At 48.7% G+C, this 24,678-nt stretch overlaps 1 protein-coding gene across 1 annotated transcript; it reads right to left on the bottom strand.

Annotated features, from left to right (window-relative positions):
• Positions 1–262: 262 nt before the first annotated feature.
• On the bottom strand, positions 263–3,625 carry LOC128946847 (potassium voltage-gated channel subfamily A member 3-like). The gene has a single exon (XM_054290835.1). The coding sequence runs from the start codon at positions 3,449–3,451 to the stop codon at positions 1,679–1,681; it is 1,773 nt and encodes a 590-aa protein (XP_054146810.1). The 5' UTR covers positions 3,452–3,625; the 3' UTR covers positions 263–1,678.
• Positions 3,626–24,678: the final 21,053 nt, after the last annotated feature.

The following is a 24,678-nucleotide window of genomic DNA, read 5'->3' on the forward strand; positions in this document are numbered from 1 at the left end:
GAGGAGCTCTAGGATGTGATCCCACTTTATCTAACGTGTATAAAAATACCCGAGAGCGGCAGGATAAGCTGGAGAATAAAAGTAAGCAGTGGAAAGCATGGGGTTTGTCCAAAAAAAACCCAGCACTATGACTCCATTGAAGTCTCCCCCGTGCAGAGCTCACCTGATCCCGTCAGATGTCCCATGGCCCCTGGCATACACGTGAAGATGAAGCCGGTGATTTTTTTTCCCAGAGGGATTTTTGGTTATTTTTCAATCCTGATTTTTTTTTTTTACTGTCCCCCTTGTTTCACAAAGCTGCCAAGGTTCCTTCCTGGCCAAGCTTGCTCGGTGCCAGCTCCCACTGGGTCTGGGGTGGTTCTTGGTGGAGCAGGATGAACCTCCATGCCCAGATGGCACTGCCCAGGTGGGGGACAGGTGGATCTGGGGGTGCTTGCTGCCTGTGGATGCTTTGTTGGGCACACGGGAGGAGCAGCAGCGCAGGAACCAGGAAGGGGGTGCAGAGCCACGACGTCTTGCGGGATGGAGGAGCTGGAACCATCTGGAAAGGCTTTTTGCGGGAAGAGCAAGGACCAAGGGGGATGGGAGAAGGGATGCCATGACAACCTTTGGGGGTTTCCCAGGAAACCGTGATCACCATGGCAACTGCATCACTCCGGTCGGAATTAGTGACTTCCGCTGGAAGGCGTGTTCGCCACTTTAATCTTCTGGTGATAAGCGGCTGCAGCTCCTCCAAAGGCATCGCAAAACGAGGGGGAAATATCCCTTTGTCTCCGGCTGGGCGGGCTGGAGGCTCCCAAGCACGGCGAGGAGCCCGTCGTGGATCCCGCTCCGTGCCGACATCACTCCCGAAAACATTCCAGTCTGCCTGTCCTGTCCCTCCTCCCGCACACATCCCCGCTGCACGGCCACAGACTTGACATTGGAGGAAATAATTCCATCAGGTTACAGGGGGAAGGGAATCCAGAATAGAAAATGAAGGCTTAGGGAGGTTTTTTATGCATTTAAATCAGCATTGATTGCACTCGGTCTCTGACGAGATTAGAATTTCATAAACGATCTAATGGGGAGAAAAAGGAAATCTGGGATGTGCCCGTAATGGCACATCACATGTTTCGATATTAAGCATCATTTAACGATGTGGTAACAGAGACTCTCTGCAGAATTAAATGGTTATTTCCTCCCAGCCCCCTCCCAGTACACTCTGCCTCATGTTTTCCTCCTTCCTCCACCCAGTCCGAGATTGTTAATCCAACGAGTTATCTTATGTGATGGAAGGGAGATTGGCTACACACTGCCCTTAGGGAAAGAGGGGGAAATTCAGGAGCAAAGCAAGAGGTTCCCCAAAAGCCCAAAAAAGCAAAGCAGCCCTGCAACACGTTGCAGAGCAAACACCTGTTTCGACAGTGAGTGTGGCTTGTCTTCATCTTCTTCTCTTTACCCTTTAGCTGTCCTCTTCTTCAGAGAATTTTAAATCCTTTTACTTTTGGATCTTTAGAAAGGAAGGATCTAAAAAAATAAAGGTATAAAAACGAGGGCACACACAGGACCGACGATGGTGCATGTTCCACACAACACCGACACACAGTCACTTTGCATTATTATTGGTATTATTATTATTGGTATTCTTTCTCTGCATCCTCAGATTTTGCTGCTGTTCATTTGGTTTGGGTTTGTTTTAAACATCCGTAAAGATCTTTTTGATGTTCACACAGTTGGGATTGTTTGTGGTTGTGCAGTTGCCTGCTTTAAAGGCAGCCTGTTTGAATGCACTGTGGTTGATCCCCCCTTCCTCAATCACCATGTACTCGGACTTGCTGAGGGTGGAATTGCTGCGAGCCTTCTTCATCTCCTCGCTGGACGAGAGGTGCTGGCAGCTCCCGACGTGCATGTACTGGGCTTGTTCCTCACCCTCTGTCTCCCGGTGGTAGAAATAATTGAAGTTGGAGACGATGACGGGCACGGGCAGGGCGATGGTCAGCACGCCCGCGATGGCGCACAGAGACCCCACGATCTTGCCCCCAATGGTGATGGGGTGCATGTCCCCGTAGCCCACGGTGGTCATGGTGACCACGGCCCACCAGAAGGCATCAGGGATGCTACTGAACCCCGAGCTGGGGTCGTCGGCTTCCGCGAAGTAGACGGCGCTGGAGAAGAGGATGACGCCGATGAAGAGGAAGAAGATGAGCAAGCCCAGCTCCCTCATGCTGGCCTTGAGGGTCTGCCCCAGGATCTGCAGCCCCTTGGAGTGCCGGGAGAGCTTGAAGATGCGGAAGACCCTGACGAGGCGGATGACTCTGAGGATGGCCAGGGACATGGCTTGCTGGCCATTGCCTTGCCGCTCGGCCAGCTCCGTGCCCAGCGTGATGAAGTAGGGGATGATGGCCACAATGTCAATGATGTTCATGATGTTCTTGGAGAAGGTGGCCTTGCTGGGGCAGGCAAAGAAACGGACCAGCAGCTCGAAGGAGAACCAGATGATGCACAAAGTCTCTACCACAAAGAAAGGGTCAGTGAAGGATGACACCATGGAAGCAGGCGAGGATGAGGAGTTGGTGAAGACATCAGGTGGTAGAGGGCCGCCGCCTGTCCCGAAGGTCCCCCCAGTTCCCTCATAGTCATGGTCATCCCTGAATTCAGGCAGGGTCTCCAGACAGAAGATGACAATAGAGATAAGGATGACCAGGACAGAGACGATGGCAATGCCTCGGGCCGGCCCAGAGCTCTCGGGGTACTCGAAGAGGAGCCACACCTGGCGCTGAAACTCCTTCTCGGGGAGCGGCCGCTGCTCCTCCCGAATGAAACCCTCGTCCTCCCGAAACTTCTCCATGGCCTCCTCCCCGAGCTGGTAGAAGCGGATCTCCTCGGAGAAGATGTCGATGGGGACATTGACGGGACGCCGGATGCGCCCGCCCGACTGGTAGTAGTAGAGGATGGCGTCAAAGCTGGGACGGTTACGGTCGAAAAAATACTCATTGCGGAGGGGGTCGAAGTAGCGCATCCTCTTGCGGGGGTCCCCCAGCAGCGTCTCGGGGAACTGAGCCAGGGTTTTGAGCTGGGTCTCGAAGCGCAGCCCCGAGATGTTGATCACCACGCGCTCGCAGCACTCGTGCTCCGCAGCGCCCGCGGGCTGCCCGGCGGGCACGGCCGCCGCCGGGGGCTGATCGTAGCGCTCCCCCCCGAGCAGCGCCGGGGGATGCTGGGGCTCCTCCAGCAAAGGGTCCCCGCCGCCGCCTCCTCCTCCTCCTCCTCCTCCTCCCACCACGGTCATGCTGCCTTCCTCCCCTTCCTCGCCCTCTTCCTCCGGCTGCTCGGGGCCCGGCTGGGGGGCGGCGGGGGGCGGCTGCTCGGTGTAGCCCAGGTTGTGGTGGCTGCTGCTGGAGCCGCCCCGCGGCTGCCGGCCGGCGCAGGAGGCGGCCGGGGAGTAGAGCAAGCTCCGGCGCTCGTCCATAAAGGTGTGGGGCGGAAGGGGAAAAGGGGAGGAGGGAGGGGGGATCCGAGAGGCGGCAGCCGAAGCCTCTTCTTCCTCTTCTTCCTCCTCTTCCTCCTCTTCCTCCTCTCCCTCCTCCTGCGGGCGGAGAGGGAGCAACAGCCGCCCAACTCCTCCAGCGGCTGCCGCTGCTCTGAAGAGCTGAGGCTCTTCTCAAAAAATCCGCCCCCAGCCCTGGCACCGCCTCGCTCAGTCACCGCTCCCGGAGACACCCACCGGCCCCCCGGCCCTGCCCCGCGGCCCCCCGGCAGCCGCGGGCACCCCCTGCCCTGCCCCGCTTTGGGGGAGCCCCATCCGCCCCCAGGCAGCGCCCAGGGGCTTCAGGCTCCTCCCGGGAGCATCCTCTGCTGCAAGCAGGGAGAGGGGTTTTTCCTGGCAGAACCGCTGCCTAGAAAGAGTTTTTCTGCCCTTCCCCAGGTGAAATTCGATTTTGGCTCTGAATGTTGGCGTTTGCCGGTTGGTTTTCAGCGGCTGTTTCACACGGTGGGAGGCTGTGGGCAGTGGAAAGCCGACAGCGCGGCCAGACCCAACAGTTGTTTTGAATCAGCGTCTGGGTTAGGCTGGGGATTGTTTTTCTCTGTCTAGGAGAGCGTGTGCATGTGTGTGTGTGTGTGTGTCCATGAGTGTGGGTGCACACGTGTGTGTGTGCGTGTGCATCCCACACCAAAATAAACCCAGAAGCAAAGCTGAGCCAGCCCTCTACCAAGGAGGTGCCAGGCTGAACCCAAACCTGTATTTCAGACTTTCCATCAAGAAAGCCAAAACCCTTCTATTTCTTTTTCTTTCTTTCTCCCTTCAATTATCTTCTTAAGCAAATTGTTCAATTGTGTGCAAAGGGGACTTTTTCAGGGAAAAGCCTCCTCTGCAGGAGCCCAGAGCTGGAGAACACCCCATCCCCAGAGATGTGCATCCTCTGATCTCTGCACTCCCAGCTCTCCCCCAGATCCCCATTTTTCCAACCCTCTGCAGCAGCTGAAATGCTTTAACCCCCAGCCATGTGCCAAGGGGGTTCAGGCAATTCAGGGAGCTCCCAGCTTGGGGAAAAATAATGGAATGTTTTGGGTTGAAAAGGACTTTAAAGCTCATCTCATTCCACATCCCTGCCATGGGCAGGGACACCTTGCACTGGACCAAGAGCTCGACCATGAGAGGGGAGAGGAGAGGAGGGAGCCCACATTGCCTTCCAGAGCCAGATGGGTGATCCTGCTATGATGGAGGTTAAAACCCCTCCACCATCCCCACTTGAGCTCATCATCCCAGTTATTTTTAACCAGCACAGCCTCCAGAACGTAGGGAGAACAACAGATGAAAAGATCAAACTTATTTATACTTTAAATCAGAAACAAGCTGTCCAAAACACTCAGCTCTGGGGAGGGAACAACAATAAATATTGGTGCAAGAGCTGACTCCAGACTCTGAATGGAAGATTACAGTGAGGATGGAGCCTGGCTGAGCTGAGCCCACCAACCTCTTTGGGAATCAAAGAGGGGAAACAGAAACAGCCTCTGCCACCAGAAACCCAGGAGTATTCCTGAGGGAATGGGCCCCATGGAAAGGTGGATGCTCACCTATGCCCCCACACAAGGAGAGCTGTCTCCAGGCCATGCCACCCCACCCCAGACCTGGACACAAGTCCCTTGTTGCCACCTCCATCCTTGGCTTTAAACCCAAATTTTGACACCTGTTTTTCCTGAGGGTGTGGATCTCCTGGGAGCAGGGAGTTGGGAAGTTGTTCCCCCACCATTCCTGCAGCAGTTTGTGGTGCTAACCAGCACCATGGTCTCAATGAGAGCATCCACTCCTCCCTCCCACCCCGCAGCATCTCCCAGCCATCCCAAAACCCAACCAAGGCAGGGAGCAATGCCTGGAGCACCATTAACCCTTGAGCTCCCCTTATTGTCTGTAGGTTGGGAAAAAAATCCTGTAAGCAACAGCTCACACACAAATCTGAGGCTTTATTTTCATGAAAATGAAATAACCATCATCCCTTCACCACATATATGTGTGTAGCAGCTAAAAACTTGTCTGGCTCATCCCTTTTCCCTGCTAGGATTTCTGCCAATAAATCAGTGTTGTCTGGTTGAAGGCAAACAAACGAGGCTGCCTCAAACCATAAACACTTATTGAGGACGCGAGGCTGGAGGCACAAGGTGCAACTTCCATAATTGCAATAATTTACTCTGCATCTGTCAGGGGCAAACCCATCAGGAATTACCCAGAGAGAGCCACAGACCTTGGGGATGCTGCTTGGAAAAGCCTTTCCTTTAAGAGCAGCAGGATTAAGCCCGTACCCCACGGCTGCAGCAGACATTAACCCTTGAGCTCCCGTGGGTTTGGTCGGGCTGGGATTTCTCCCGTGGCCTCCTGGCCCTGTTTACTCCTCCTCTGCTTCCCTGTAATCCTATCAAAGCCAATTAGGCTGTGCCAGACAGCAGCAGCAGCGCTGCAGGCAGAGAGGAGCCGAGGGGCAGATCCTCCCTCAGCTCCTGCCTTCCCCTGGCTCTCCAGCAGAGATTTGGGGCAGCATCGGGGATGCAGCACCAGCATCACCTCCCCTGTGAGCCCCTGCCGGCCTCACACGCCCTCCCTGCAGGGGTTTGCATTTTTCAAGCAGAAACAGAGGTGTTTCTAGATCAGGCTGCAAAACCTGGAGGTCTGAGCACAAGGGAAGGGGAATAAAAGCCCAAGGGGAAGGGGCATCTCCCTGGTGTCCAACCTGGCCAAAGCTTTCCTGTAAGCTGGGAGCTCAGCGCAGCACCAAACCATCTCCTCTAGCTGTGGTCTGCTGTCTAATGTGAGACGTCCCAGTGCTCCCTCTGCAAATTTCCTTCTGCTTTTTCATCCATCTCTTCTGCTGCATCTGGTCTCAACAAATTTGATTTTGTTCCTAACGGCCATTTAAGAAATCCCCCTGTGCACTGGTCCAAGGCTGCCCTGGAGCAGCACTTGCAGTTTCTATGGGGAAGCAGAGCAAGCATTGCTCTTTTCCTCCCTCAATGGCCTTCTCAGGCCCCATTTCCAAGCAGTGGGGATGAACAACTTCCCTCTTTCTCACAGCCAGACCCAGACCACGAGGGGAATTTCCCCAGCATCCCTCCCCCAGGGACATGGGCTGCACAGAACACAAAACACGTGGGACCTTCACCCCAGCTCTCAGTTATTGCTGCCTTAGCATCCTGCTGCCACCTTGAAATTTTCCTTCCTTCTTGATGAATCCCAATGCCTCTCAAGCAGCGTTTTGGGGTTGTCCTTCTCCCCCCAAAGCTCCCCTTGGCAGCATCAGCAGCCAGGCAGTGTGTACAGAACCCAGCCTGGCTGTGAGCAGGATCTCACCCCCCCTCCCCTCCCCTCCCCTCCCCTCCCCTCCCTCCTGTTTCAATGGGAACTCTGCCTCCATTGATAAATCTGGGACAAATCTGCTCATCTTTACTTTGCAGGATCAGAAACCTCTCAGCGCACACGCAGTTCCAATAATACCTTAATGCACTGCAAATGCATTGTCTGTCCTCCCTCAGCAAAGCCCCAACTGCTCCAGCCAGGCAGTGCAGCTTTAACCCTCCAGGTGTTACTCTGGTTTTTTAAGATTTTCTAAGCCTTCTGATGTTGACATTCTTGTAGTGAACTTTCTCACACACTTTCTGTAAATAACTCATTGTTTTGCATTCCTTTATGGAGGAGGAGAAGGTTGATGGACTGTTAGTTTGTCCAGTGTCATTGGAGAGGTGGCACTGTCACCCTCCAATCCGCTGTCACTCTTAGAAAACTATAAATGTTGGAGTCAGAAAATAAACTTCCCTTTTTCTTCACCTTGAGAACAGCGGTGTGAGCTTGTGTTCTTTTGTGTCCTATAGTGACATCCAGGTTTCTCTTCTCAGGAACTTGAGCCCTCCTGTGCTGCTCAGAAGGGACAAATGTCATGGAGAAAGGCTCAAGGTTGTCACTGAGGTCACCAATCACAGGCAGCACTGCAGGGGCTGATGGCAGCAAATACAGTTCACATCAACCCAACCTTCTGAGATTAACTGGGAGCAATCACAGAATTATGGAGTTGTTTAGGTTGGAAAAGCTCTCTAAGGTGATGGAGTCCAATGTCCACCTAACCACCAAGGCAACCACTAGACCAAGTCCCCAAGTGCCACATCTTTGTGTCTTTTAAATCCCTCCAGGGATGGGGACTCCACCACTGCCCTGGTGAGACTATGATAGTGCCATATCTTAGGAAATAAATTTCCCCTAATATCCAACATGAACCTCACCAGCACAACTTGAGGCCATTTCCCCTTGCCCTGATTCTCAGCAATCAGGGAATAAATTGAACAACACAACCTCTGGCTCCAGACTGGCCAGTCCTGCCATCCTCACCTTCTCCCTTGTGGAGACAGAAGGTGGGAGCATCCCCACAGTCCATGAGTGTCACAGACATCTTTTGTGAAAAATCTTTTCTTTAGGATTTTTCCTCCTGAGAAGCTGGGAGGCCTCTGGAACAAAATGTAAACAATGGTTATCTGCTGCTGTGGAATGCCACAGGTGGATCTGTGATTGGTCTCATGTGGTTGTTTCTAATTAATGGCCAATCACAGTCAGCTGGCTTAGACTCTCTGTCCGAGACAGAAGCTTTGTTATCATTCTTTCTTTTTCTACTCTTAGCTAGCCTTCTGATGAAATCCTTTCTTCAATTCCTTTAGCATAGTTTTAATATAATAGATATCATAAAATAATAGATCAGCCTTCTGAAACATGGAATCAGATCCTCATCTCTTCCCTCATCCTAAAACCCCTGTGAACTCTGTCACACATGAGCTCACACCCTTCCAGAAGAACTGGGATGCCATTCCCAATGTGCTCCCATATGGAGCCATCTCATTCCCAGAAATCATCCCAGAAATCCTATCTCATCTCCTCACCAAGCCACAAAAGCATCCAGTCAGGTTTCCCTCTCTGGGGTAAGACAAATCCTCCACCAACGCCGTCCAGGGAGACAGTGGGAAGGACTGGAGCTGAATCTTGTTTTCCCAGGATGGATTTAGAGCTCTAACTCTGGAGCACACCATTCCTATTCCTGTCACTATCTTAGTCAGACTCCAGGTATAGCTCAGCCGTGGAGTGAATGCTTCAATCCCTCCGTGCCTCAGTTTCTCATCTGTACATTGAGGGAGTATTTCTCACCTCCCACCTGGAGTCTATTTCAATCCTACACCAGAAGTTTTTCACTGTATTCACAGTTGCAGAGTTGTTCCTCCTTTCTTAATTGAGAAAGATACTGAAATATGGGAAAGGGAGGAAAATCCAATGCTGTGTAAACCCTGGAGCTTGCTCAGCCCTCGGCACAGGTGGAAGGCATCACTGGGAGCTCCCCAGGGAGTACTGGGGATGCTTTCTGGAGATGCTGAATGCTTTCTGGAGATGCTGGATGCTTTCTGGAGATGCCTCTCTCACACAGGACATTCAGCACCAGGCACAGCAGGACCCCGAACACCCTGAGATCCTCTCTGACTACTGGATGCCTTCAGAGAACAGGCAGCGGGGAGAGAGGGGAAGTGAAAATTGAACGGATACCCCAAAATAACCGAGCCTGGACAGCAGCTATTTTTCATGGGTTGTTTCCCACAAAGCTGAGGATTGAGCAAGAGTATTTCTTGGGAAGTGAAGAACAAGTTCCAGTGGCTAAAAAAGATCAGTCAAATTACTCAGCATCACCGTCATCTGTCGGCTTTAATGGAGCTAAATCCCATCCAACCTTTGGGGATCCAGGGGTTACAGCTCAGGATGGAGTCAGACCTATTTCAATATCCTAAAAATGTGATTAACAGGGCGGGATTATGATGGCCAAACAATGTTAATGCAAATTCCACCGGAATGAGGATCACATTCCAAGGCCTCCACAATGACAGCAAAACAATACCCAAGGACTCCTGTTGCAGGGCATTATTTGGTCATTAAGGTCTAAGATTACATTTGACAAAGCAATTTAACCACAAATCCTGGGAGACAACAGTGTTTTCATTACCAGTGCCCGCAGCAGGGGAAGATGAGCTGCATTTCAGAGAGGGGAGCAGGAAAATCAGGGACGCCTCAGGGACTCAAGGTGATGCTGGCAGAGCACTGGTGCTGAGCCAGGTGCAGACTCAGCATAAAGATGTGAAAACCCAAATTTCTGGCAGTAAAAAGCATCGTGTGGGCCAGGGGGGACAGTTTGGCCCCTGAATCATTTATTCCATGGATGTCACTTCTCATTGTGATTGGTGACAGTCACTCAGTGAGGTGACACAAGCACTCACAGCCCACCTAAGCAGAGCAATGCCATCCCACAGCAGGGAAAGCTCTTGGTGTCAGCCCCTACAACAAAACCAACAACTGATCTCCCTCTAAGTCAATGCGGTTGGAAAAATTCTCACTAAAATATGGGCTCGGTCTCTTTCCAGCAGTATTTTAAGCTGAATTTTCAGAGGATGTTCAAGACATTCTGGGTGATTTGGTGCCTAACTCCAGCTGCACAAACAACTATGTTTTTAAGGGAAAAGGTTTTGCCTTCCATAGAAAACCCAGGGAATCTGTAAGTCACCGCTGTGCCACAAAGCATCCCTTGTGCAGGCTCAGGAGTTTATTTTTGAAACACGCCCTCTCCACCTTTTCCCCGCTCTTCAGCCAGTTTTATTCAGGAAAATAAATTGCATCAGAGAAATGAAGCAATTTTTCCCGTGTTGGGCAGTAGGGCTGGAGCCAGCCTCAGCCCTCCTGTGCCTGTGAGCAATGAGATCCGTGGGAGCTGGGCGAGGAGGAGACGTTTGGAGGGCAGGGAGCTGTCTGAGCTGAGCACAGATCCCGGTGACATCCATGGGGACGCCTGGCAGCCGTCAAGGACTTTCAAACCCTGTTTTTTCTCTTGGATTTTTCCGCCTTTCCACAATCCTCCCAATTTTTCTGCGGCTTTTCGTTTGCTCGTTCAGTGAACATCGTGTTAGGAGGGAGTGAGATGGAATCTGAGGCTGCAGGGGTTTGACTGGCACAGCCCAGGAGCAAACAGTGAGGGATGATGTGGTGGCGTTCACAGGGGTCCCAGGACGAGGGAAGAGATGAGAATCTTGGCTCCATGTTTCAGAAGGCTGATTTATTATTTTATGATATATATTATATTAAAAGAAAATTATATATTAAAACTATACTAAAAGAATAGAAAAAAAGAATTTCATCAGAAGGCTTGAAAGGAATGAATGATAATAAAATCTTGTGACTGACCAGAGAGTCTGAGCCAGCTGACTGTGATTGGCCATTAATTAAAAACAACCACATGAGACCAATCACAGATCCACCTGTTGCATCCCACAGCAACAGATAACCATTGTTTACATTTTGTTCCTGAGGCCTCTCAGCTTCTCAGGAGAAAAGATCCTAGCAAAAGGATTTTTCATAAAATATGTCCATGACAGGATGAGGCACTGCCACCATGGTGTGCTCCAGTGGGACACTTGGTCTCTCAGTCAGGTGTTGATGGAAAGAGCCACAATTTATTGAATTATAGAATCCCAGAGTGGTTTGGGTGGCAAGGAACCTTAAATCCCATCTCATTCCAGCCCCATGCCATGGGCAGGGACACCTGCCACTATCCCAAGTTGCTCCAAGCACCATCCAACCTGGCCTGGATGGGGCAGCCACAGCTTCTCTGGGCAACCCGTGCATGAACACCTTGAGCTTGGGGACAAACCAGCCCTTGGGGAGCAAGGCTTGTTCTCCAGAGCACCCCAGATCTCAAAGGATGAACAGAGTGTCTTGGTTTGGAAAGAGAGGAGTCTGCCAAGGAAGGCAGGAGCCTCCCCCGAAATGGAGAACATAAACCCTCCTCACCCCTCTGAATTGCTATAAATTTTAAGTTTTAAGGGGCTCAGGAAAAATATGGGAGCAGGAAATAACAGTTCTTTAATAGGGAAAAGAAAAAAAAATAAAGGATAAAATAAACAATGCAGTACACTAGAACAACACTCACAGAGTCAGAACCCAACCTGACACCCTGTGGGTCAGGCTGTTGGCAGCAGTCCCATTGGAATTGTGGCTCAGCCCTCCTGCAGGGTCAGGGCTGGTTCTGCTGGAGCAGGGATCCTGGAGAAAGGTGCAGCCTCTGCCTCTGAAGATCCAATGGAAGAGGCAGCTGCTGTTCCTGTGGGCAATCCAGTGGAGAAGCTGTGCTGGTGTTCCAGAATCTCCAGATTATATCCGGGTAGGAATGCTTGGCTCCTCCCTCTGGGCTCACATCTCCAAATGGGATGCTGTAGTTCTTATCAGCCATGCAGTGACATTCAATACCTGTTACCAGCAGATGTCCCCTCCTGAGGGAGGTGTGATTGTGGTCACTCAGAGAGAGACAAGACAAACTGCCCACTTGACAAAAGATAATCTGCCATACAGATGGTAATAGAAAACAACTTGCATTGCAATCCTCAACACAGGTTTGGGCAGCCCAACCTAGCTCTGGGTACCCCCAGCCCCCCTGCAACTATGAAACCCAAAAAACCAAACTGAGGGACATCTTCACCAAAATCACACAGCAGGTGTTGCACGTTGGTGGTTAAACTGCTGGTGGTTAAAGCAGGAAACACACAGGGAGAGGAAACCAAGAAGGGAGAGAAAATCCTCTTTTGTAGTTCACTTTTTTATTCCTTCTCAGACACACAGGAGCAAAGTCACTGTGGTAGAATTACCCTGAAGCCATCAGACTTCCATTAGAGTTTGATGAAATCATGGAAGGAAACAGAGTGACTCTTCCTGGCTGCAATGAGAGAGCCACAACAGAGACCAGGATGCTCCTGAGGCCTGGATCCCCCAGCAACTATGTCCTTGTGGTCTCAAAGGTCATGACTAACCAGAAAATTAAAACCTGCACAGGTCACCAGGCCAAACACATTAGCACAGCCCCAGCTTCCTGTCCTCTGTTCATTAATTAATGTTTGGGCAGTGATTTGAGAGAAAAAAACACACCCTGAATACAGGTCTGATATTGTCATCATTCCCCTTCCAGCTGGAAATCCAGAGGAAATTCTCTTCTGTCTTCTCTTCTGCCTTTCCTTCTGTCTGTCCTCCCCATCTTCAGTCCCAGTTTAACCCCTGATCACCAGTGCTGGGAACTGGTTTGCTATAAAATCCCCTCCCTCAGCTGTAAGCTTGTTATTGAAAGGTCATTTTGTGCAGGCAAGATGAATTTATTTGCAAGCACAGGTGGGGACTTTGGCTTTGCCTGCAACATCTGGATGCTGGTAGAGCTGCAGAGCCTCCAGGTAAAGCTGGAACTCCCAAATGCTCCCAGAGGCTTCATTTCTAGCTGGAAAACCCAAACCAGAAAAAAATTGGAGCAAAGGGCTCAGAGACCTGAGCTCTGCAGCTCAACCCTGTGATTTATTTTTAATCAGATTTCCTGCTTGTCAGCTGCAGCACTGCTGGGGAAAACCCCTGAAGCCCAACTCCAAAATCTCCTGTTTGCAAGGCTGAAAATGGGGTGCAGGGGAGCAGATGAGTCATTTTTAATGTTTTTAATCATCCTGTTGGGACTGGGGTGTGATGGGTGACCCACCGGTACCACAGGTCAGGTTCCTTTTGCTGACCCACATCCTTTCTAACAAGAGCCAGCAATAATAAATTCATTCTGAAGCAATCACCACAAGATTCTCCCAAGTGACTTTTGTTACACAATCTCCAAACCCACCATGTTCCTTTTTCCTTTTTCTCTAAATGACAATATAACCAATTTGGAGGTGAGGTTTTGGGGCAGAATGAAGGATTTCTGCACCCTGCCTTTTTGGTTTGCTTTGATATATTCAGCAAAACATGTCCTGGCTGGGCTTGGGGACACTGGAAAGGCTGATCAGCTCTGTCACCTGTGACAGTCACCCCAGCAACAGCTCTGCTGCCAGCAGAGGCAGGAGAGGATGCTGACTCACTGCCTGCTTCACTTGTGCAGCTCACCCTGCACAGAAAGCATTGCTGAAGCCTTGCTCTTCCTTTCCTTTCCTTTCCTTTCCTTTCCTTTCCTTTCCTTTCCTTTCCTTTCCTTTCCTTTCCTTTCCTTTCCTTTCCTTTCCTTTCCTTTCCTTTCCTTTCCTTTCCTTTCCCCCTTTACAGAAAGCATTGCTGAAGTCTTGCTCTTCCTTTCCTTTCACCCCTGCCCTTAAAAAATGAATTAAGAAATCTTAATTATAAATGGAGACACAAGGAAAGAGAAGTAGCAGCCACTAGCAAAGAGAAGTGTTATTCCACTACGAAATTCAGTTGGGTTCCAAAGGCAGTGCTCACTGTTAATTCTCTGGAGTTATTGCACACAGAAATTACTGTGAGATGGAAGGGTTTGCTGCAAATATAGAGCATTGAATGATTAACAGCCTGGAGGCAGCAAGGGAGGGCAGAAAACTTGAGGGGCCTTCTTAAAACAGGAACTCTCCCCAAAATGACCAAGTCTCCTCTTCCCTTTAACCCTGTTTCTGTCTGCTGGTTGCTTTCCTTTTCAGGGTAAATCTGGTGATTTCAGTGTAAACCTGGTGATTTCAGCATAAATCTGGTGATTTCTCTGCTGCTTTGTTCCCCTTCTTCTCTTGGGGAAGCACGAAATGAGATCCAGAACAGCCTAGAGGAGTGAAAGTCACTTGACTTTGTATTTTTCTCACAGCTTTTCTTCCTGGTAGAGTCATTTTGGCTGGTCAGTGATGGGAGCAGGAGGCAGAGGATGGAGATGCCAATGGGAGCAGGACCAGGGGTGGCTGGGAGAGGGGATGACATGGAATTCCCCACCAGGACATGATTCTGCAGCTCCCTCCTGGCCAGCAAAGCTCTATGACACCCCTCCTAATCTCAGCTGGGAGATTTTTTAATTGTCAGGATTAATTTCTGCATTGGATTCCTCCGTGTGGTCCCTCCTGAGGAGCATCCAGGTGCCCCAGACACACGGTGATGCTGCCCTTGCAGATGTGGCCAGGTGTGGGCTGGGTTCCCTCTGTGCTGCTCCCACCTCCTGTCACCCAGCAGGGATGGAAGATTTTCTCTTTCACTCAGAGGGTGAATTCCCAGCCCTCCTGCAGCACAGAGCAAGAGAAAACCCTGCACAAGATATTATCATTGTTAATATCTTCCAAACCCTCAGGAGGTGCCTGGAGATGCCAGGGAGGGGGAGAAGCAGAGGATGAGTTGTGACTCACAGCTGGGAAATGCACGAGGGTGGCAGAGCCTGTTAGAGAAAATCAACCCAAAAAAATCCCTCCATGCTCAACAGTTGTCACAAACAGAATTCAAGAGGGAAATCCTGATAAATCCTGCTGCTCCTGCAACACACAGAAGCACCTTCAGCACTGAGAATGCAATGATGCCAGGGCCCAGGGCATGGGGTAATGTAGGGATGGGGAGATGCTGAGGGACTGAGGAAGCTCTGCTGGCCAGAGAAACCCTACACACACCCTACACACACCCCACACACACCCTACTCACACCTTTCTTCCCAATTCACCCCCTTTCAGATGACAAACCACTTGCAGACACACCTTCCCAAGTGCCTCCATTGGAACCCTCCTGTCATCCCAGGCTCACCCTGAGCTGCCCTTGTCACCCAGCCCAGAGGACTCAGTGCCACATGCAGTCATTTCATGGTCACCTCCAGGGATGGGGACTCCACCAGCTCCCTGGGCATCCCCTTCCAATGCCCAAACACCCTTTCCATGAATAAATTCCTCCTGATGTCCAGCCTGAACCTTCCCTGGCACAGCCTGAGGCTGCGTGCTCTCATCCTGTCACTCACTGCCTGGAAGAAGCAGCCAACTCCCATCTTGCTACAAATCCTTTCAGGTGGAGAAATCATCTCCCTTCAGATTGAGATGCTGCTGGCAGATCCACCTCCTGCTCCTGCTCCTGGCACAGGGAATGACTCAGAGAATGTGTTTTTCACCTGCTGCCTCCTGCACAGGGCTGCAGCTGTACCTGCCTGTGCCCATGTCTGCTGCTGGCCTTCCACAGGAGATTTTAATAGCTCTGTGTCACAGACATCTCTTGTGAAAAATTCTTTCTTTAGGATTTTTCCTCCTGAGAAGCTGAAAGGCCTCAGGAACAAAATGTAAACAATGATTATCTGCTGCTGTGGAATGCAACAGGTGCATCTGTGATTGGTCTCATGGGGTTGTTTCTAATTAATGGCCAATCACAGTCAGCTGGCTCAGACTCTGTCCAAGCCACAAACGTTTGTTATCATTCTTTCCTATTCTATTCTTAGCCAGCCTTCTGATGAAATCCTTTCTTCTATTCTTTTAGTATAGTTTTAATATAATATATATCATAAAATAATAAATCAAGCCTTCTGAAACGTGGAGTCAGATCCTCGTCTCTTCCCTCATCCAAAAACCCCTGTGAACACGGTCACAGCTCTGCCATGGCAGCAAAGAGGGTGAGAAGTGTCTCTGCAGCTGAACTGGAAATGCCTTTTAATGAGGATGATTCACGGTAGCTCCCAGCCCTGGTGTCAGCCCCTGCACTGCTGCTGCCCCTCGCTGACATTTCAGCACCAGGAGTCTGCAGCGTGGAGGAGACAGGGAACTGGGGCCTGAGACTGATGTTTGCTCATCTGAATCCAAAACAAAGAGGTATTGGATGGGTTGAGCCCCAAAGTTTGCAGGAATGGCCCAAAACTGATGTGAGCAATAATGCAACCACCTCCTCCACCCTCCTCCACCAGCTCAAGGACAGGGATAAAGTCACAGAGCAGGGACAGGAGAAGTCCTGGACCTGGGTTTTGGAGGCTGCTTCACCATTTAAAGATACCTGAACTGCAAATCAGGGTCAGGGCAATGCCAGGAGTCTCGAGGCAGGCTGCCCAGATCAGCTGTGGCTGCCCCTGGATCCCTGGCAGTGCCCAAGGCCAGGCTGGACAGGGCTTGGAGCACCCTGGACAGTGAGAGGTGTCCCTGCCATGGCAGGGGTGGGATGAGATGGGCTTTGAGGGCCCTTCAGCCCAAACCATTCCATGATCCCATGGGTCAGTGCCCACATCTGGTCCAGCCCATCATTCCTTAGCCCAGGAAAGAGATTCATTCAACCATGAATCCATTCCTGAGTCCATGAAACAGATAACTGGGACTCTTTCCCAAGGGAAAGGGACTAAATCAATGTTCCCCTATCCCTGCAATGCCCTGTGGTGACTCAGTTTCTCCATATGTTTTTAAAAGGGTTGCAGGTATTGACCTTCCTTCCTGGAGTACCCCGAAATCTAGGAAAGACGTGATTAGGGGTGGCAATTATAATTATTCACACCCTCCTAATGGATCTTTACAGCCCATCAGGGCTGTGTCTGGATTCTAACATTTGTTAGAAAGAGATAAAAGCTTTCTTTGCTGATGGTGTGAAGACTTTCGGGCTCTCTTTGATGCGCTGTGGCTTAATAGCCCTTTCGTTTGATTAATTTCCATTTCTGCCGTCGGTCTTTAGGAGCTGCCACACGGATTTTGTGAATGGATTGGAGGAGACGGAGCAGCAGCAGCGATTCCCCTGCCCGAGCTGCTCCCGTTCCCATTAATACCAATCCCTGCAGGGTGAACTCCCAGCCCTGTGTGCGAGGCAGCCGAAAATAGCAGCGTTTATAATAACAATAAATAGCAATAAATAGCAATAAATGGCAATAAATAACGGGGAAGGCGCTGGGGACCATGAAATGCCTCCGACGGATCTGGGGCGGCAGGGTTTGGGGTGTGGATGTGTGCGGGAAGGTCCCAAAACGCAAGTGACAGCAATAATCGAGGCTTTTGTCAGAGTGTGAGCGCTCACAATAATTGAATCGCTGCCTCGTTACATACGGACCGATTTAGACAGTCATTATGTGTTTGGCAAGTACTTGGCACAACGAATCAATTTAAAACGGCACACGAGACTCGAGTAATTCATAATGAAACTCCCAAATCAAGATTACAAGGCAAGACTAAGCCTCCTCAGCAGAAATTACCGGGATGGAGATGAGCAGGGATGCTGGAGGAAGCCTCTGTCACTGTCCCCAGTGTGGATTTGGGTCCAGCATTTCCCTCTCCTGGGGCTCTGCACTCCAGAATTGCACACATGGTGTTCCTATTTCAATAAGTATTTTACTCTCCTTTCACAGCCGAGGTGAGGTCTGGTCTGTGGTCACTGCTGGGTGTCCCTGGCTCTCACATCTTCATCTTTCTCCTGAAGAAACAGGCCCAAATTCAACCAGCTTTTCTCCTCAGTACTCCCATAAAAACCCCTGTTCCACATGGAGCTCTGTCATCCCCCTCTGCTGATCCCAAATATTTCCCCACCCCTCAAAAATGAAAAATCACAGTTTCTAATGTTAGAAAAATCACGGTTTCTACTGTTAAAAAAAGCACAGTTTCTACCATTCTACTGTTTACAATGGGAAAAGACATGTAGGGGAGTCATGTGAGAGGGATGAGCTACCCACAGCAGGATTGGGGTGTAAATGAAGCTCAGAAAGGCTTCACGACATCCCAAAATCATAAATCCATCAGAAAGGACAGGGAAGTAGTCCAAGAGACTTGGGGCAGGGCAGAGCCTGGCATAAATTGTGCTCAAGCCTGGCTTTGCATGCCCAAGGCAGGCAAGGAATGAACCAGCACATTCTCAGAGCATCCGTCTGCTCAGGATTTACCTCTGTGCATTTTAGGAATTATCCAGCTGGGATTAAAAATGCCTCCCACCCCTTATTATTTAAATACAGGTTTTCAGGCTAACAGGGAAAAAAAAAAAAACAGTAAGAAAGAAAGACAGAGACAAGGCTTTGCTCAAGTAGAGCTGAATAATCAGGGATGACTAATAGGATGTCCTGTGGGAAAGCAGAGAGGAGACTCTTGCCAGGATGCAGGCCCTGGCTGATAAAACCTGCTGCCCCTACAGGATGGGTCACCTGGGGTTTCTGGGGCACTGCTGGCTTGAGATGGCAGCCTCTGCCCTTCTGAGGCCCAACCAGGCTGCTCTGCCCCCAGCCCTGGGGAGCTGCTGAGCCCAGGGCTGGCTCTGCCCTTTGCTCCTGCGCCTCTGGAGAGGCCCCAAACAAACAGAATCATGGAATCATCACAGAATCATCCCATGGAATCAGCATGGAATCATCCCATGGAATCATGATTTGGGCTGAAAGGAACCCTAAAGCTCATCCCAATGTCGCCATGATATTTTAGGAAAAATCCCTTTGCTAGGATTTTTTCTCCTGAGAAGCTGAGAGGCCTCAGAAACGAAATGTAAACAATGATTATCTGCTGCTGTGGAATGCAACAGGTGCATCTGTGATTGGTCTCACGTGGTTGTTTTTAATTAATGGCCAATCACAGTCCAGCTGTCTTGGACTCTCTGGTCAGTCACAAGATTTTATTATCATTTCATTCCTTTCTATTCCTTTCAAGCCTTCTGATGAAATCCTTTCTTCTATTCTTTTAGTAAGTTCTAATATATAATTTTCTTTTAATATAGTAAAATAATATATAATCTATAATATATAATCTATAATAATATAAAACATATAAAAATATTAAAAATTATAAAAATATAAAATATAAAATACAAAATATAAAATATAAAATAAATATAATATAATATAATATAATATAATATAATATAATATATTACATATTACATATTGCATATATATAATATATATGATATAATATATCACATATCATATATAATATATCATATATAATATATATTATATATTATATATTACATATTATATATTGTATATTACATATTATATATTATAATATATCATAAAATAATAAATCAGCCTTCTGAAACATGGAGTCAAGATTCTCACCTCTTCTCTCATCCTGGGATCCCTGCAAACATCACCACACCCCATCCTACCCCCAGCCACAGGCAGGGACATCTTCCACTGTCCCAGGTTGCTCCAAGCCCTGTCCAAACTGGAAATACACACCAGAGCCAGGTGGGTGATGGGAGCACTGGGAATTCCAGCTTGGCTGAGACACTTGAGTTACTCAGACTCATCCCAAAGGCTCGTCCCAGCAGATTTACACCCAAGTGATGCTCCCTGCAGTAATTCCTGGTTAGAGGAATTAGAGCTGCTGTTGTAGGGTGACAAAAGGATCTTGCTAAGCTCTTGAAAGGCAAGTGCAATCCTTAATCTGTATTATAATGTAAATCAGGCTATGAAAAATATTTGGGATCCTCTGATATTCCCACTGCAGCTGAAGCTGCTACCCAGTGTGAGTATTCGGAGTGTGCAGCAGCAGCTTCCATCATCTTTTTTAAGATCTCAGAAAAGGGAGATAAAAATTAGAGTGTTGTGTGGCCAGAGCATTCAATGCAAGAGATTGAAAAGAACAGTATCACATCCAGTGTCATTGTGGAATAATTTTGGCTGAAAGTCATTTCTGGAGGGATGTTGTGCACAGGAATATTTAAAACATGCAAGAATTGTACAGAAATGTTCATGGAGATTTGCATGTTGTGATAAATCAATACTTATTGCATTAAGTTTCATTAGATAGATTTATTTTTTAAATTAATGCTGAAGTTCTTAGAGGTTCAGCATTTATTCTGCAAAGTGCAGGGGTGAAGTTACAACATCCTTTACAAAGTTATTTTGTTTATTTTCCAACATAAACACCTATATATTTCCTGCTCAGTGTTGTATCAAGCATGCCATGGCCTGTACAGGTGTTGTTTTGGACAATATAAAATTTTGGCAGGATGGGCTGCTCCTGAAGTCACAGCAACCTCCCAAAATTGTGGTAAAATTAAGGCTTCTCCTGCCCAGATCCTGCTTACATCTCCCAGCTGGATCCATAAGGTTCTTTACAAAAAATGTGCACAATCAGCTGTTTCATGTCCTCACATTCCCCCCAAATTATTCTTTTTTTGCTGAAAACACTTAGCTACATTTCTGTGCTCAAGGCAGGCTTTTTCTGCTTCTTCTAAAATCTGCTACAACTCAACAGAAGATGAAATTCATTCCCCAAAATGTGTTCACAATTCTTCTACCCAAAACACTTCCTAGGACTCAAAACCAGAATGAAGCATTCCAATTTTATCCAAGTTTGCCAATTCTTATAGATTTATTTACAAAGCTGCAATTCACAGGAAACCACCAGAAAATTGAAGAAAAAAAATCAAAGGGGAAAATAAAGAGAAATTAAAAACTTGGGTCATGTCCTGCTCTAAGGGAATTTTGCAAATATGGAGTCTGTCTAAAAGTCTCAACTTAGAGCATCACTGGTGAGATTGGAGATTTGGGATAGAAAACAGGGAATTTGGGGAATTGAGCCAGCAAAGGATTGTGTGTGTGCACCCACACGTGTTTACAGGGATAACTGTGTATTTTACCAGAAATTAATGTGCTGTGGTATCACAGACATCTTTTATGAAAAATCCTTTCCTTAGGATTTTTCCTTCTGGGAAGCTGGGAGGCCTCAGGAACAAAATGTAAACATTGGTTATCTGCTGCTGTGGAATGCAACAGGTGCATCTGTGATTGGTCTCATGGGGTTGTTTCTAATTAATGGCCAATCACAGTCATTATAATAATTACTTCTTTTGTTATCATTCCTTCTTTTTCTATTCTTAGCTAACCTTCTGATGAAATCCTTTCTTCTATTCTTTTAGTACAGTTTTAATATAATACATATCATAAAATAATAAATCAGCCTTCTGAAACATGGAGTCAGATCCTCGTCTCTTCCCTCAACTCCTGCGAACAGGGTCACACTGTGGCGATGTTCTTCATTAATATCACAGGATCCCAGGATGATTTAGGTTGGGAAAGACCTTTGGGATCACTGAGTCCCACCTGTGCCCAATCCCCACCTTGTCACCAGCCCAGAGCACTGAGTGCCACGCCCAGGAGTTCCTTGGACATCTCCAGGGATGGGCACTCCAAACCTGCCGAGGCCTGAGCACCCTTTCCATGGGGAAATTCCTGTTGATGTCCAGCCTGAGCGTCCCCTGGCATAACTTGAGGCTGTTCCCTCTCCTCCTGTAGGGACCTACTCCCCCTGAGCTGTCCCCTCCTGTCAGGGAGTTGTGCAGAGCCACAAGGTCCCCACTGAGCCTCCTTTGCTCCAGGCTGAGCCCCTTCCCAGCTCCCTCAGCCCCTCCTGGTGCTCCAACGCCTTCCCCAGCTCTGTTCCCTTCCCTGGACACGCTCCAGCGCCTCAATGTTCTTCTTGTCACGAGAAACCCAAAACTGACCCCAGATTGGAGGTGAGGCCTCAGCAGTGCCAAGAGCAGAGGGACAATCAGTGCCCTGGGCCTGCTGCACACACTGTGCCTGACCCAAACCAGGTGCCACTGGCCTCTTGGCCCCCTGGGCACACCTGGGCTCATGTCCAGCACCCTCAGGGCCTTTTCCAGCTTTCCAGCACCTCTGCCCCTGGCCTGGAGTGCTCCAAGGGGCTGTTGTGAGCAGACTGCGAGCTCCTTGCTGTGACCATCCTGGAAGCTGCATCCAGGGGACACCATTGTCCCAGGCCCCAGGAGCTGGGTCCTCTACGGACAGAGAGCTGGGTCCAGGGCCCTGTTATGAATAAGAAGCTTGACTAGGCCAATATTCAAGCAGCAATCAATTTGTTAATTAATATGGTAAAGTATGAGCAATACAGCGCTGGGTACAGTGGGGGAAGTTTTCCCTCCCACTGCACACCCAAAGTTAACGGTTACAGGTATTTATAGGGGTACTCATCAGCTTTCTCATCAGTTTCTATTCCAATTTTTACTCATTAGCAGTTTCTACTCCCAATTTTTACGTCACAATTCTATACACTATTGTGATTTAGTATTCCTCAGGATGTATCCCAAAAGGAGCATCCCCAGATGGTGCTGGTCTGGTTTCTGAAAGAAGGAAGCAGAATCCCATCTGGTGAGGTCCAGCTCCCCCGATGTGGGTCCATCTTTTAATTGCAAGGACTATAAATCTCATAACAGTGATGTCCAGCTTCCCTTGGTCAAAACCATAAATCCTTGAGTTGATGTTCATCTTCCTTTCTCAAGCTGCTTTTCTTTGCTTTGTTAAGGCATGAGATAAGCATATTTCCTTTATATATATTCCAGAGCTATAGTTTCAAGGATACAAGCATCATTCTAAAATTATACTTCAAAATGCTATTATTGCAGAGCTCTTTAAGGATTAACTATAAGCAAAGACCAACATCCTTAATGCTTTAATTCCAATGCTCCTAAATCAACTGAGGTTAATTGTGAAGAAAAAACAGGTTCAAAGGCCGCCTTCTTCCATGCTTTACTTTCCTCAGTTATTATTGGAATTCATCTTTATAACTGTCCCATGGTTGGTCTCCACACATCTCACAATCACAAATACACACATTGCCTGAATGTACCTGACACCAAACCCAGCTTTGTATTTCACAGCCCTGGAGCCAGCAGCAGGTGAAAGCCAAGGCCAGGCAGGGTGGGGTGGGAGCCTCTGTGGCTGCAGCCCTGAGTCACCCAGAAGGAGAGCAGGTTTATGGGCTCTCACATCACCTCCTCCTGCCACTCCATGGCTATGTAGGACACACAGCCCCCAGGGAGGCTCCAGTGCTGAGAAAGCATTCCTGATTTCCTGAGTGCTGAGCTGCAACGTGTTCCTCGGCAGATGGGCAATCTGGGCCAAATCCTGCACTCAGGGATACCCTGCACACCTCAACACCACTTCACTGAGCCTCTGGATCCTGGCAGGCAGTGTGACCATGGGGCCTGTGCACACTGGAATGGTTCCTGTGTGTCCCAGGTGACTGTGACAGGGTGTCCCAGCACTCACACAGGGCATGGGGACCGTGGGTGCAGACACCACTGCATCCCCTCATTGTGACAAGAAGCGTGTGGCCATGCCAGCACTGGGAAAGGCAGAAGGAGCAGGGTGAGGGAAGTGTTCAGCAGCTCCCCAGTGTGTGGATTTGGGGGTTTTGAGTTAAGGATTGGCTGTTAGAGGCAGATTTCAGTTCCTGCTTGTGGTACTGAGCATTTACTGTGAATCCTCCCCAAATCCCTGTCCTTGAGGGAAGCCACTCCCAGCTGCACGTGTTCAGTGCAAATGAAGTGCAAATGATTAAAAACCCTCTTCTAAGGAATCAGAGAATCATTAGGGTTGGAAAAGACCCAAGATCATTGAGTCCAACTGTGAAAGGAGACCCTCCCCTTCCATCCCCCACCATCTGCACCAATCGATGTCCTCTCCCTTGCTGGGCAAAGGAACTGACCTTATTTCCATTCTCCCTCCTGCAGAGCAAGGAGAGAAGGTGACACAGTTTGGAGATCCAGCTGGGCCACAGGGCAGTGCCTTGGGCATTGTTAGAGCATCCTGGAAGATGCTCTAAACTGCGAGGGGTGACATTTTTGGCACTGTGTTCTGCAATGAGCTGCTCTAAAAATCTGACTTGCTATTAAAACAACAATAATAATAAATTTTTAAAAAATAGCTTCATGCTACAAAAAAAATCCTGTCCCTGGTAAAAGGTAAAAAAAAAAATCCTGCCCCTGCTCTGAAACACCAAGAGCCTTGGCTTGGCTTTGCCATTTTTTGGGAAATGTCCCTCAACCTGTGACCACTAAGCACTGACTAAATCCATTCTCATTTGACAAAGAGTTTAATGAAGTGTTCTGGGCTTCCCTGTCTGGTTGGGTGTTGGTACAGATTTACCAGCAATGTTTCCCTTTGTGTTTAACATAAAAAAGCTTCTTGCCCTGTAATTCCTACATCAAGCCTGGGCTGCAGCAGAGCTGGAGGAGCCCTTCAATGTTACACCTCATCTCAGTGCAAAATTTCCATTACTTTTTCCATTCTCTCTTTTTTCCATGGCTGAGTTTATTTTGCTACATCTTACAAACATTCCCATAGAGAGACACTCTTTGAACTGCAAATTTTAGGGCCTCAGCTGAAAACATGATGGAAACAGAGCCACAATTTAAAGGAGAGGAGAGGAGGAGCATCTCCCTGCCAAGTATTTTAGCACTTGAGCCTCCCGGATACAGACACACAGCTTAGCCCTGCTTCCTATTAATTCTTTTTGAGATGCAGAGTTTGACTGAAAAATGCAATTTTGCTTAAGAAGAAAACTTTATCTCCATGAGCCAGCAAGGGAAAGGCTGTAGCAGAGCCATTGGCACGTCCTGGAGCAGACACAGCCATTCATCTCAGCCACCTGAGGACAAGGAGTTTGTCTTTTATCCTATTTTAACACCAGCTGGGCCCA

The sequence above is a fragment of the Melozone crissalis genome, unplaced genomic scaffold (assembly GCF_028551555.1).
Source record: "Melozone crissalis strain CALT ecotype California unplaced genomic scaffold, PUWL_Pcris_2 ptg000086l_1, whole genome shotgun sequence".
Taxonomy (NCBI): Eukaryota; Metazoa; Chordata; class Aves; order Passeriformes; family Passerellidae; genus Melozone; species Melozone crissalis.